Below are 14,496 nucleotides of genomic sequence, written 5' to 3'. Positions count from 1 at the left end.
AGAGCCAAGAGTGTGCATCTGGGCGGGAGGCTGGCCCTCTTGCTGTGGAGTCAGGGCTCTTCTCATTTGCATAGCAACCTCCGCCCCTTATTTGCAAGTTCTCTTCCCAATCACACCAAGCTGCCAAGCCCTGACATCCGCCCAGCAAGCTGCTCAGGCTGCTATAAAAGGGGTCCAGATCCCACACCACTTCCAAACACAGAGCAAACCCGCAGAGCCTTGAACGTAACTGGTTACAACCAGTGAGAAATAATTCCTCTCTCCCACCTACCCGACCCTGCCCCAGCCAATCCAGAGCACTTGAAGGCAACCGGGCCGGCTGCTGCACTTCCTTAGGGAAAAGTCAGGAGCTCAGGCTTGACCATCTCATTGAGTCCTGTCCAAGAACGCAGGGGACCGGATAAAGATAAGTGGGACCCAGGCTCAGCTGCCAGGTACCTGCTATTCCCACTCCAGCAGACCCAGCTTGGCCGGGTTGCAGCATGACTCTGTGGAATGGTGAGCTGCCTTTCTACCCCCAGCCCCGGCATGCCCCTGGCATCAGCGTCCCACTGCTCATCGTCATTCTGGTGTTCTTGGCCTTGGCTGCCAGCTTCCTGCTCATCTTGCCTGGGATTCGTGGCCACTCGGTAAGGGGGTGCTAGATGCTAGGGCCTGGGGGCCTTGGGCAGCTGGTCTCTGGAAGACCTAGGACAGGTAATGTGGTTCCAAGTGCCTCCATGGATAGTCAGACTGAAACACTGAACCAGAGGAGCATAGGTGGAGCAGACAGAAGTCTGGGGCAGCAGGCATGCCTTTCCAAGAACCGGGGGAGGTTGAGGCCCTGTAGAAAACAACCTGGAAACCGACCCCACTTAGATCATTCAGGAAGCTGATGCAGACAGTGAGTGCCCAGTCCAGTAATCCTGGGGCTGATTCTAGTCTTCACATGCTGCTGGAGTCTCCTTCCCTCAGACTGTGGCTGCACTCCAGTCTCAGCCTTAAGGTGATGACTTAATGACTGGCAGACCAAGAGGACAGAAACCAGTAGCTGAGACTGCTGTATTTCACTGGTGTGAAAGTCTCAGCAGCTGAGACTGCTGTGTTTCTGCTGCGTAGAGATGCATGTATATGAGTGCTCCCATCCTAAGGGCTCAGACACTCCCACCCAGGATTCGAAGTTATAACAGACTGGGTACTTTTCCTTGGACTCCTCCCCCCTCACTTTTCCTAGAACCTAAGTTGTTTTTCAAGTCTATGGGTTCCTAGCTTCCCTGAGTCTTGATCTGTGTTGGTTTCCTTGGGAAACTGGTGCACCTAGGAATATCTGAGAGGCTGCATTCCCACCTCGTCTACTTGGTGACAGGACCCTGGGACCACCCTCTCCTGGGGTAGATGACCCCTGCCTGCCTACCACTTCTGGACTCACTGAGCCTCACCATAGTAGTGATTCAAGTAGCCAGGAGCCAGATAGCTGGTGGGTGAAGGTGGTGGGCCTGCACCAGACAGAAAGCCGTGTTGCAGGGTGCACTGGGAAATGGGACTGGGGCCTCAGAAGTGCATGGCTAGAAAACTTCAGAAATGGCAATGGCTCAGAGAAACCTGTACAAAAAAACAAGTCTGACTTCAGCTTCAAAGCATCAGGAATGGAACTGGGAAAAGGGTGTGGTGCAAGAGGGGACAGTTTCAGAGGCACTAAACATCTAGGTGGCATGGGGTTAAGGGAGGTCTTGGGGACTCTAGCCGGGCAGTTACCAAGCCTGACCCAGGTACCTATTCCTGCAGCGCTGGTTCTGGCTGGTGAGAGTTCTTCTCAGTCTCTTCATAGGCGCAGAAATTGTGGGTGAGTGTGTGGTGCAGCAGGTGGTGAGAGGACCTGGGGTGAGGATGGAGGTGGGCAGAGGGCACCTGGGAAAATCGAGATTTGGGGTTCGTGTCCTGCTCCCTCTTCCCATTCTTCAGCTTTCTAGTGCCCACTCTTACACCTTTACCATGTATACCACATTGGACCCCTAGACCCCCCATCTCTCTGCACTGCACCCTACCTGCCATCATCACCCTCCCCATGCCATCTCCCCAATTCTCTCTGTACCCCTCCCCACACACTGTGCCTCTCCCCACAGCCGTGCACTTCAGCGCACAGTGGTCAGTGGGTGGGGTGAACACCAACACATCCTACAAGGCCTTCAGCGCAGCACGAGTCAGAGCCCATGTTGGTCTGCACGTCGGCCTGGAGGGAATTAATATTACACTCACAGGTGAGGGGGCTGGGGCAAAGTGAATTCCTGGGTTGTCGGACTCCATGGTTGGGGGAGTGTGGCAGGGACAGCTGGAGGAAATCTCGGACCCCACAGGCTCAAATAGTGTTTATTCCTTTTGGAGCCGTGCTTTCCCCAACCGCTGCCAAACCGCTCTCACACCTCCACTTTCCTATCCGTGTTTGCTTAGTTGCGGGGTCCCCCGCTGCGTGCGGCTCCGTGACTCCACCGCCCGCCCGCCCTCTGCAGGGACCCCAGTGCAGCAGCTGAACGAGACCATAGACTACAACGAGCGCTTCAACTGGCGTCTGGGCGAGAACTATGCCGAGGAGTACTCGGAGGCGCTTGAGAAGGGGCTGCCAGATCCAGTTCTCTACTTGGCCGAGAAGTTCACCCCGAGCAGCCCCTGCGGGCTCTACCGCCAGTACCGCCTGGCGGGGCACTATGCCTCGGCCACGCTGTGGTGAGCGCTGGAGGGAAGCACGCGTGACTGAGGGAGGGACTGTCGCGGTGGGGGCGTGTGAGCCAGCCCCACATAGCTGCTGGAGGTGCGAATTTCCACCTCTCGGGTCAGAAAGAAAGTCACGGGGTCCTCCGCACAGACCTGGGAACCCAGAGAGACCAGGCAGAGGCTGCGAGCCGGCCCCTCCCCTGTAAGGCTCCCCTGTGCCTACGCCATCACAGTCCCGGCTTTCCTTCTGGGGTGGGGGACGGAGGGGGAGCGAGGCTAGGGTAACCCCGCTCACAGCGCAGTGGGTCCCCTCCGCAGGGTGGCTTTCTGCTTCTGGCTCCTCTCCAACGGGCTGCTCTCCATGCCGGTTCCGCTCTACGGGGGCCTGGCGCTCCTGACCACCGGTGCCTTCACGCTCTTCTCTATCTTCGCCTTCGCCTCCATCTCCAGCGTGCAGCTCTGCCCGCTCCGTCTCGGCTCCGCCACTCTCACCACTCACTATGGCGCCGCCTTTTGGGTCACTCTGGCCACCGGTGAGGACTGAGGAGGCGGATTCCGGGAGGCTGGGGTGGGGACTGGATTTATACTGCTGTGTACTTTACAGTGGACAAAACGAGTTCACACATATTATCTAATCTCCTCTTAAGAGTTCCTGGAGGCAGGTGTGGTTATGCCCGTTTTGCACATGAGGGGAGAGGGTTCTGAGGGGTTCAGTATCTTGCTCCATTTAGCACATGAAACTGTGTATCGTGTAATCCATATCAGAGGTGTTCCTGCCCTGTGTGTTGGGGGAGGAAATGCAAGAGGTAGCCCCCAGGAGATGGAGGGGGCAGGCCAGACTCTGGCCTGGAGCCCTGACTACCCTGTTTCCTTCCTTCTGCGCTGCCGCAGGCATCCTGTGCCTCCTGCTGGGAGTGGCGGTGGTGAGTCTCCACTACTCTTGGCCCAGCGCACTTCGCACCTTCTTGGACCGAAGCGGCAAGGACTATGGTAGCCAGGCGAAAGGGAGCTCGCCTCTCATCCTGAACAACCCACTGCATAAGCAGTTTGGAGCCCTGGACTTAACGACCAATACTAACCTCTGAGGGGGACTCAACCTCAGACCGCTACCCCACCTCGGTCCCCTGCAAGCCAGGTAGCAATGCCGGCTGGGGCTGGGCCGGGATAGTCCAAAGAAAGTCACTGCGCGGGAAGGGGTGGGGGTGGGGGGGGCCACTGGGGAAAAGCAGGCGGCCTCAGACGGGCTGCAACTCCTGCACCCAGGGAAAAGTCTCCCAGAGTGACCTGTAAATAAATATTTTTCCTTTTTTTTTTTTTTTTTAAATTGTTTCCATTACATTTCATGGCTTTCCCAGACTTAGGGAATATGTGTCCTCAGCAGACTTCCTGGGCTGGAAGCAGCCAAGTCCATTCTCTCTGCCTTGCCACAAGGCTCTGGGAGAGAGGCGCCCTCTAGTGAGCCCAAAGGGGAACTCACCAGAACCAGTTTCTTCCTGAACTGCCCCAGGTGGATGGTCGGTAGCAGTGACCAGGCAGGTCACTATCCCATTGGCCCAGTGGGTTTCCCCTTCACTGGCCCAGGTGAGTGGACCTGGAGGGAATGGCATTTTTGAGGTAATTTACTAACTCCAGTTTATTCACTAAGAGGTGGTATCTGAGGGCTAACTAAAGTAGATGTCGGCAAGGCATAAAAATAAATCCTGGGATTATTTTTTAGGTCCTTGGCAAGACCTACAATCTTATTTGGCAGATTTGAGAAGTGAAGCTTAAAGATAATGTAGCACATGTGGTTGATATCCTGGGACAAGAAGTTTGGTTTCTTCTCTGGCCCAGGACTTTCATTGTACCAAGAGATCACACAAGTTGGGGAAGTAAAAGAAGAACAAAAGGGACCCAGAAAAAGGGAAACAAGAGGGATAAGAGGGATCATACAGGTATCACACTATAACCTCCCCAACACACACACACACACACACACACACACACACACACACACACACTATGTAGATGAAGCTGAGTTTCAATAAATGGCACCTCAAAGAGGCAAGGCATCTAGGGAAGGCAGGGTTGCTGTGCATAAACAGGCAGCACTTGCTTGGTCTTACCATGGAGACAGGGTTTATGGGTGGCTCCAATTTCTGTTTAGCATATTAGGGCTTTTTGTTTTGCTTTTTAAAAGGAAAAGCCTCTTTTTCCTTCTCCACCTATAGATTGGAGCTGGGGGGCTGAAACAACCCAACCTGCAGTCATTTCTGGTGGTTTATGAGGCTCCAATGAGATCTGGAACCAGAATGGAAGTCCGGGTGGCCACCAGGGAGAAGAGCCTTATAGGGTACAGTCAGGCTCTCTGGGATGCTCCTTCTTACAGCATGCCTCAGAGGAAGCCTCTGACAGGGGAATGTCCTGGGCCTCAAGACTCTCGGCTGTGGACCGGTAGCGAGGGCTCAGGAGTCCCCCTTCTTCAGGATTCCATTCCAGTGTAGGATCCTCTCCTGAACTCTGGGTGAAGAAAGCCTTCAGCCTTTGGGGATGCATCCTGTGGGCCACTGCCATGGCCAGGCCCAGCAGCACACAAAGCAGTCCTGGGGATGAGACAATAGGTGTCCTGCCTTGGTGATAGTAATACCCTCCCAAGGAACTCTTGCAAGAGCATCAGAACAACTCTCAGAGAATGCTGGCATCCCTGTTTCAGAGCAACTGGGATTCAGAGAAGTGACTAGCTTAGGGTCATATGGCTGGTGTGGCTCTATTTTTCTGAGCTTTGACTCTAAGTCCAGTGCTCTTTGAATTACATGTCAGAAGAAAGAGAGAGAGAACTCTGAAAATAGAGAACCCTGGGGGAAGGGCAGGGCACAGAGGAGAAGGCATGAGAAGGGGCATGAGAGAACAGGAGAGGAGAAAGACCTGTAAGACAATTTAAAGCCATGTGAAGCAGGAAAGAGAAGGGTTCTAGGAATGGGGGACATAGAGAAGAGTGTTTGGGGGAAGCAGGCATGGACAGAAGATTGGAAGATTTGGGAAAGAGTTGGGTGAAGGGAGAGTAAGGAGATGAGGAACATGACAGAGACAGAAGACACAGGGAGTAGGCACCTATGGGGGTGGGTAGTGGAACTGGGGAGAAAAAGCCCCGATGAGTGATGTAAGAGGGATGGGGTTTTAAAGGGAGGAAAGGCATCTTGGCCCCCAGAGGCAGACCCTCAACCCCCACCAATATTGTGGTCCCTGGCCCTCCCTCCCTGGCCCTAAGCCCTGTGTCTGTCTTCAGGGCTGGACTTCACCTGTGGTCAATGTGATCCAGAAGGCAGGCCCGTGGTGAGTGTGCAGCGTAGCAGTGCCCAGGCGCAGGGGACAGGGTGGTGTGAGTGATGTGGCCGTGGAGAAGAAGAGCAGTCCCAACAGCTGGAAGATGCCTGTGGCTAGCAGCATGTGGCCACCATAGACCAGCACGGGCATGGACAGCATCACATTGGCCAGCAGCCAGCAGAGGAATGCCACCCTGGAGAGCCAAGGACCTAGTGAAGGTTGGCCTAGACACTTCTATTTGGAAGGGCCCACATGGAGGCTCAGGCACCCAAGAATATCCCAGAGATGTGAGACACAGTTTTCTGCCTATAGGTTTCCCAACCAAGCACTGTGGGGCTGGTGCCAGCCTGTCCCACTAGGGATTTCCACATAAGTGGAGGAAAGATGGATAGAAACACCATCCCTGGGTCTAGGCTGGCCTCTATCCCATACTCACCAGAGTGTGGCTGAGGTGTAGTGTCCTGCCAGGCGGTACTGGCCATGCAGTCCACATGGGCTGTTCGGGGTGAACTTCTCAGCCAGGTAGAGCACAGGGTCCGGCAGCCCCTTCTCCAGTGCCTTTGCATATTCCTCAGCATAGTTTTCACCCAGGCGCCATGTGAATTCCTCATTGTAATTGATGGTCTCATTCAACTGCTGCACTGGGATCCCTGGGGGAATGGGGCAGGTGTGCTCAGGAGGAACTCAAGCCTGGGTAGGGGCTCATCACATTGGGCAGGTGTACAGAAGCTGCTATTAATCTCTGGAAATTTCCCTTCCTACCATCCCTCCATCCCGTAGAACTTTAGACCACACCAGATTAGATTCCAAAGACACAGCAGAATCTTCTCCCTCACAGGTAAGAACCATCACTTACCTGTAAGTGTAATGTTGACTCCTCCCAGCCCAACCTGCAGCCCAACGTCAGCACTGATCCATTTGGAACTGAAGGCCTTGTATGATGTGTTGGTGCTGACCTGGCCCACGAACCACTCAGAACTGAAATTCACAGCTGGAGTTGGGGAGTTGGACATACAGGAACTCAGGAAAATCTGGGCATTACTGGGATAGAGTCAGAAGGAGAGCTCCAAGGGGTCTAGGTCTCTTTTGCGCATAATTGTATATCTATTAACTAGCTCAGGGTCTAGCTCATGGTTAGATTGTCAATAATATGTTTGCCCAAGATGAATAAAGGGGTCAGAATCCAAGACTTCCTTGATCACACTCTGCTGATGCTCCTCCCACCCCCCACCCCCTGGAATCAGAAGTTGCTGTAAGGAAACCAGGAGAGAGGAGGTTGGCTGTGGGGCAAACTAGATGGCACAGAGGCAGTTGCCCAGAATTATACTCACCTAGGATCACGGCCCCGATGAATAAGCTGGTCACCACCCGCAGCAGCCAGAACACCCTCTGAGTCACAGGGTGGGTGGGTTTAGGAAGGAACACCCTCCTTCCAAATCCACCCTTCCTCTTTCCAGACTTGGGTGTGTGGGGGCGGGGGTTCTAAAACTGAGGTCATTTGGTCAATTGAGATCAGAGTGTCTGCCACGTAATAGGTTCTCAATAAATTATGTGTTGAATCAATGAGTAGGGAGCTCCCTCCTGGGGGGTGGGTGACACTTTTTCAGGACTGGAGTCTCTTTCCTGAGTCTGGTTGTAGTCAGAGAGTCTGGCCCCCTCACCTTGAGGCCAAGGTCTCTCTGGGGCTGGGGTCTCCAGGGCTGGGTTTGTTTCTCACCATCTTGCCCCGAATGCCAGGCAGGATGATGATGAAGGTGACCAGTGCAGTCAGAAAGATGGCAATGATGACGGCCAAGGTGGTGTCCATTGGGAAGATTGGCTTGAGGCCAGTATAGAAGGGGAATGTGTGTCCAAAAGCAGCCATTTTGATGGGGCTGTGACAGGGAGGCGTATGCTGTAGGACAATAGATGTTTATGTCTATGAGCCAGGTACTATTCTTGGTGCTGAAGATACAGCTAAGAATAAACCAGACCAGTTCCCTCATCTCTGGAGCTCACCAGATTCTACTGCTACTGTCTTTCCATTGCTCCTCTGCCATCCGTCTCCCTGTGTTTTGGCTGTGAGGGAATGAGGGTCTTGGCAATCCATCTCTGTTGCCCCATGCTCCTTTCCTAACCCTTAGGTCCCCTAAATCAGTGCCACAACCACCCTCGAGGCTTCTCTGCTTCCTCTGGGACTGTCTTAAGAAATATAATTCTCTTTTATCTCTCTCAGGCCTCCAGCCTAATCAGATCACAGGACATAAAAAGAACTATATTTACTATATAGCTATCAAGCGAAGGCATAAGGGTGAAAGTTGGTACAGATTACAAAAAGATTGGCTTTCCTTCTCAGTCTCCAAAGGAACAAAGGCCAGACAGCTTTGCTAAATATATAATCCAACTATATCATCAGAGGGCTAATTCCCGGTCCTGGCACTGCCCACACTGGTCTGTCTAGCTTTCTCAAGCACCCTGACTCCTCCTCTGGAAACTCTAAAATAATTGAAATCAACTTAGCTCACCTTATTTTACAATCAGTGATCCCACCTCTGCTCATTTCCCTGTGTGCGATCTGTACTGGGGCCTTGGTTTTCCCAGGAGGCTCCATTATTTATAGTCTGGCTAGGTAGTGTCTTATTAAGTGATATAGTGAAAGAATAAGTTTGAAGTTCAGCAGCTCTGTGTTTGAATTCTGTATCTGCCTCTTGCAAGTTACTTGACCCCTACAGATACCTGGTTTTATTAAAAGTAAGGATGACAGTGTTTACCTCACAGGGTCATTGAGAGTGTGAGACAAGATTGCCTGTGTAAAGTGCTAAGAATAATACCTGAAACAGAGTGACATGAATAGATAGAAGCTACAAGATTGGGAAAGAGAGGACATCTGACTACTCCATTTATCTCCTTATCCAATCCTTGTTGGAGAGAACTCTGGGCTGGAACCAGTTCTTCACTTATTTTAAAACATTAGGCAGGCAAATGACAACCTCGTTGGTCCTTGGTTTCCTCATCTGCAATTGGATATGATGATCTCCATGTCCCCTCTAGTTCTAAATTCTGTGATTCTTCTATAATACCCTGTGGCTCCCAGCCTTTCACTCTCTTTCTAGGCTGGCCACCTCCTATGCTATCTCTGGGGGGGTAGCATAGTGTCAGGCAAAAAGACAGAGAGACAGTTTTAATCCTGTCTTTTGGACAAGACACATAAGCTCTGAGCCTCGGTTTTCCCATGAAGTTTTGCTTTTTTCTTAACTCTTCAATTCTTCCATTGCAGGGGAATGGGTATCTCCTTTTCTCCTGGGCTCTCACTCCAATCCTTGCCTGCCTTTACAACCACCTTTCCCTAGTCATTCCCCATTCTCTACACAACTTGTCAGCTTCTCTTTCTCTGCTGGCTCCTTCTCTCAAAGATATGCTTAAATTTCTCCCATCTTAAGAACACAAAGAGAAGGGACCCTCTCCCTTGAACTTCTCAGTCCCCTCCAGCTACTGTCTTATCTCACTCTCCCCCTTTCATAGCCAGGCTTTTGGGAAGAATAGTCTATGCTGGTGTCTCCACTGCTTTATTTCCTCAACCCATTGCAATCTGGCTTCTCTCCATTCCCATCTTCTCCATTAGGTTATCACATGCTAAATCCAAAGGGAAGTTTTCACCTCTCATCTTTCTTAACCTCTCTGTGGTATTTGGCATTGTGGACTGTTTCCCCTTTCTTCAAACGTGTCCTCCTTGAATCTCCATGACAGCATGTTCTCCTGGGTATCCTGCCTTTGGCCATGACTTTTGTGGCTCCTTTGCTAGTCCTTCCTCTCTCGGAAATGTTTCTGCTTCCCAGGATTCTGCCTTGGCTCTTTTCTTCTAGTACTCTTCATGATTCCGTAGGCAAACTCATCTATTCCCATGGCCGATGCTTCTCAAATCTATGTCTCCAGACAGACCTCTTACCTGGGCCAATTGTCCCATTGACATTTTCACTTGGCTTCCCCATGGATGCCTCAGATTTAATAGGTCCCAAACTGAATTCACTGTCTCTGCTCTGCTTTTTATTCTGTTTTCTTTGTCTCTTTGGTGACATCACCACTGTTATCAATAAAATAAGCCGGAAAGATGGACCATCTTATCTCCTAAACATTTCTTGAAACCATCCATGAATTTCCTTCCCTACTGCCCTAGTTCAGTCTCATTCTATCTTGCCTGGTGCCAGAACATTATTTTCTAACAAGGAAATATAAACATTTTATTTCTTTGCTCTAGGTAAAACCTAATCTCACAATCACATACAAAGTCCTTTATGATTGGATCTCATCTACCATTGCACCTCCATCTTTGGCCCAGCCTAACCTCTAGCAATACTGAATTATTGGCCTCTCCCTGAATCTGACATACTCTTTTAACTCTTCATGCCTTTGTATATGCTATTTCCTCTGCCTGGAATGCTCTTACTCCTTAGCAAACTCCTTTTCACCCTTCAAGTCTCAGCTCATGTTACCTTCTCTGTGAAATTTTCTTTGACACCATTGGGCCAGTGTAGATGTTCCTACCTCTAATGTTCTGATTGCATTTTGAATATATCTCCACGATCACAATAATCACATTGGATTGTAATTGTTTGAACATCAGTCTCCCTATTAGCTTCTAATCTCCATCTTTGCATCCCCTGCATGTAGCATATACTAATCAGCTTGTGGGTTGAATGAATGAATATATATGAATGAGTGACTTCCTCTCTGTAGGTGGCATCCTCTATTTCACACACAAGAGGGAGCTATGCTCCCTCTGTGTCCTATAGAGTATTCTATTCTCATTCAATGTTAATTGAGTGTCACCAATATAGGCCTAAGGATTGGGCAGGAAGGGATTTGACCAACCCTGTCAATCTGTAGTGCTTTCACAAAATTTTCAGGAAGCCTCTTCTAGTAGTTGGAGTCCAAAGCATGAATGTTCACGTTTAATTGAATCTGAAACATATGTTTCAACTCTAGCTAAAGCTAAGTAACTATGAATTGTGAATATGTGATAGTGATATTTATTTTACTTATTGGTCTAAGAATTTATTCTTTATGACACCTAGACTAAAGCCATTACAATTGTGATGGAAGGCTTTATGTTTTTAAAGAGGCTGTAAAATGTAGAATATCTTGGTTAGTAAGGTGGGAAGATAAAGCAAGTTTGCTAATACTATGAACACATGTTATATGCTGAAATTTCAAAAACAAATAGCTGCAATATAAGCAAATAATAATAGTGTAATGTACTTTGGTTAGCGTTACATATCAGCATTATTCCTGCATATATTTTAGTGGGAGGTTATAAAATACTTTACAAGAATGGCTCACCTCCATTAACGTGGTGCTTCAAAGAAACACTAAGAAAAGTCTCTCTGTATCTTAAGTACAGAAGGACAATGTTAACTTATTTCCAATTCACCAACATATTTATTAAAGATGACTAAAGCAAAAAGACAGTGAATAAAATTCTTTTTGTTTAATTTAAGGAATTAGGTTTTCCTTAGTCTCCATTGCCTAATCTAAAGCTAATTTTGGATGACCCTGATCCCAAATTGGTTTTAATAATTAAGCTAACAAGCCTCCTGCATGAAGTGGTGGGACTAAATGAAAAGTCCCTATACCCAGCAATCCTGTTTTTCCTACAAAGCTTATAATTTTCCTCTGGAACATCTTCCTCCTTGGCAAGCCAAGGAGGGTCTGACAGTAGAATTTCTTCCAATCTGAGAAAAATCTCTTTTCAGTCTTCACTCCCTTTCTCCCTTCACTCCCTTTCCCCTAGCTCACCACCGTGACTCGTATATATACACAATGTACCTTAATACAAATAAGTGCAAGATACAGTCAGACATACACCTACAATTTCATGTAAACAGAAATACAGACACAAGAAGAAAGTACTGCTTAGTAACATAGAGAACTAGGTACACAAACCCTCAATCAGAGGCCCCTGTGACAAAGCAGGTGCTTTCTCAATGGGGTGGGCCAATCCCCACACTCTGGGGTCCTCCTTTCTCACCCAGCCTAGAGAAGTGAGGGACACTTTTTCCCCCTTTCTGAACTCCCTTAAATTACTGAAGCATTTCTAATGCTCAGTTGTATTTCAGACGTTACCCAATCTTTACCAATCCCAGGTTGAAGTGGGGTTCCTGTGTGTGTTAAAAGGGGTGGATAAGAAATAAAGTTACACATCTTTAAGAAAATCCAGCCTGATACAGCTGGTCTTCAGCATTCCAAGTTCTTACGTACTTCCTTAGTACTCTGTGGCCTCTCTTACAGTCTCCCTCTCCCCACATCCCACATCTTCTGGAACTCAGAAATACTATAATTCTCCAGGAAGGAATGGGTGACATGGCTGGAGTTGCCAAGAGCGCTGACTGGTGATACACAGCTACTAGAATGTGATTATTTTGTTTCTTTGGTTGGGGTTGATCCCATTAAAGTTGACAGCTCTGGCTGGTGAGAACTGTCAGAAACTCCTGTCCCAGCCTCTTCTCTTCAGGAAGGTGTGTGGGCATGTGTATGTTGTTGCACTAAGGAAAGAATTAAGTGGAGAAACAGAAGATCTGAGAAGTGGGTTGAGGGCTGAAGTAAGTAAGGAGCCCAGGGACGCTGAATCATGCAAATAAACTATCTAGGCTCCAGGCAGGCCGAGATAAGGATTCCATGTCTGTAAACCTTGTGGCATATATGGTCTTCCGAGGTTTTTCTTTTCTCCTCTTAACTTCTTACCAAACTTTCTCTTTGAGTAACTCCCACTTGATCTGAACTTGCGGGGGGAGGGGGGCACTGGAAGTGCGCCCCTAGGGGCCTGGATGGGGGCAGCACTCCAAGGCCCCCTTCAAAACCCATCCCGACCACAGCGACCCCAGCAGCCTCATCATCCCCGCCATTCACACCCGGACCACTGTCTTCCTACCTTCGTCCCTTCCACACAGTGCGTGCGTGGCAGCCCGCGCCGCTCGCTTCCTCCCTGTGGAACCTCACAAGCAGCGCTCCTGGGGGCGGGAACGAGGTCCAGACGTTCTATCACCGAATGCGCTCCCTTTCTCTTGGCGGGGCTCGCTTCCAACCTTCCTCTTCTCCTAATTCACTTAAGGACCAGGCTATGACCGGACAAACCGGGTTTGGGGTGCTTCCCCGCCCGCCACTCCAAGTGGCTCTCAACCTTCTCAGACCGCACCCGAGGATCAGAGGCGTTGCCCCCCGCCCTCGGTCTGGGACAGAGGAGGGACCGTGCACAAGAGCCGTGCCTTGCGCAGCCACCCCTCCGGCCTTCCTCCTCCTGCCCCCTGCCCAGAACTCCCGGGCAGCTCCGGCACAAACCTAGAGATGCAGTCTGGAGACCGGTGGGGCGCGGGCGAGGCTGGAGGGCTTGAGACCCCGAGAGCTCACGAGGAACCCCAGGGGATGGTTGCCACAGACACTCTCAGGGTCTTAGGACGAATGCCTTGCTCGGACGCCTGGCCTGCTCTGCGGGCGTTCACCGATCTTCTTGGTCTTGGAGCCCAGATCCGACGATATGGAGAGTTTCGGGGAGCGCCTCCCCTCCCCCCCCCACAAGGTCTTCTCCCCAACCCCCAGCCCCAGCAGACTTGCCCCTTTCTCTGTCCCCGTAGCCGCACTAGCCGAGCCCTCGCCACGGAAGGGACAGCTCCCCCACCTGAGCCCCGCGAGCCCGCGCCGTCTCACCTGGCGCGCTTCGGGCCTCTTGGAGCACCTCTTCGGGTCGCGGGCGCTCCGGCTGGCCTCCCGCCCCACTTCGCCCCGCCCCGCCTTAGAACTGGGCCGCGCCTGCCCCTCTTCACCCCCGGCCCCGCCCGCCCTCCCCGCGCAGAGCTGCGGAGGGAGCCGGCCGGGAGCGGGCGTCGCGGGCCTCGCGGAGAGCCAGGAGCGACCCACTTTGGGGTCGAGGGACGCCGCGGCCACAGGTCAGACCGAGGAGGGTTTCTCAGGCCCGCGGGCCCAGGCGCTCGGGAGGGAGGGAGAGCCACCGGCGTGGCTGCAGCGGAGTGTGCCCCAGCTCCGCTACGCTTTTGGAGGGAAGGGGGATTCTAGCCCTGGCACCCCTGCGCCTCCGTTATTAGCCTGAGGCTGAAAGGGAACCCGTTCGGGCCTATCCTCACACACCCCACCCCAAGTTTTTGATTCTTAGAGAACCTTGAATGTTGGGTGGCCTAATTTGCTTGGGCCTAGGGGATCTCTCTGGAACTCTCCCCGGCACCAGCACATTACGCCAGGGAGGGAGCTTTGGGCTTTTAGAGTCCAGGCTTCCCCTTCAGCCCTCCCTTGGGACCAGATTGGAATCCCTATGGCCTTGGCTCCTATTTCCCCCACCCCAGGGTCCCCATTCTAGGACTTCAGACTGGAAAAGTAGCCATGTGGGTTAAGAACAAGGTAGGCCTGTGTTCTCTCCCTGGTTCTGCCACTGCCTGGGGCTTCACTGCTCTGTCATAAGGGTATGCCTTCCACTCAAGGTTGTTAGGAAGTTACTGAACCAATATTGCTATATAAATCACA

General features: G+C 51.2%; 2 protein-coding genes across 3 annotated transcripts; one reads left to right on the top strand and one right to left on the bottom strand.

Annotated features, from left to right (window-relative positions):
* Window positions 1-482: 482 nt before the first annotated feature.
* On the top strand, window positions 483-3,773 carry DUOXA2 (dual oxidase maturation factor 2). The gene is made up of 6 exons (XM_047074481.1): window positions 483-629; window positions 1,765-1,822; window positions 2,103-2,237; window positions 2,487-2,700; window positions 3,007-3,221; window positions 3,580-3,773. The coding sequence occupies exons 1-6, from the start codon at window positions 483-485 to the stop codon at window positions 3,771-3,773; spliced, it is 963 nt and encodes a 320-aa protein (XP_046930437.1).
* A 1,240-nt stretch (window positions 3,774-5,013) lies between these two features.
* Window positions 5,014-7,855, bottom strand: DUOXA1 (dual oxidase maturation factor 1). 2 transcript variants are annotated; one of them, XM_047074479.1, is made up of 6 exons: window positions 7,709-7,855; window positions 7,323-7,380; window positions 6,848-6,982; window positions 6,428-6,641; window positions 5,967-6,184; window positions 5,014-5,270 (listed from the first exon to the last, which is right to left on the bottom strand). In XM_047074479.1, the coding sequence occupies exons 1-6, from the start codon at window positions 7,853-7,855 to the stop codon at window positions 5,014-5,016; spliced, it is 1,029 nt and encodes a 342-aa protein (XP_046930435.1). The 2 variants fall into 2 exon arrangements, with proteins under 2 accessions (XP_046930435.1, XP_046930436.1); XM_047074480.1 differs by lacking the exon at window positions 6,848-6,982.
* Window positions 7,856-14,496: the final 6,641 nt, after the last annotated feature.

Source organism: Lynx rufus, unplaced genomic scaffold (genome assembly GCF_022079265.1).
Source record: "Lynx rufus isolate CCGP_SWC_20201006 ecotype Redwood Valley unplaced genomic scaffold, mLynRuf1.p SCAF_13, whole genome shotgun sequence".
Classification (NCBI taxonomy): Eukaryota; Metazoa; Chordata; class Mammalia; order Carnivora; family Felidae; genus Lynx; species Lynx rufus.
Note: the sequence above shows the minus strand (reverse complement) of the source record. Positions and strands in the feature narration are given on the sequence as shown.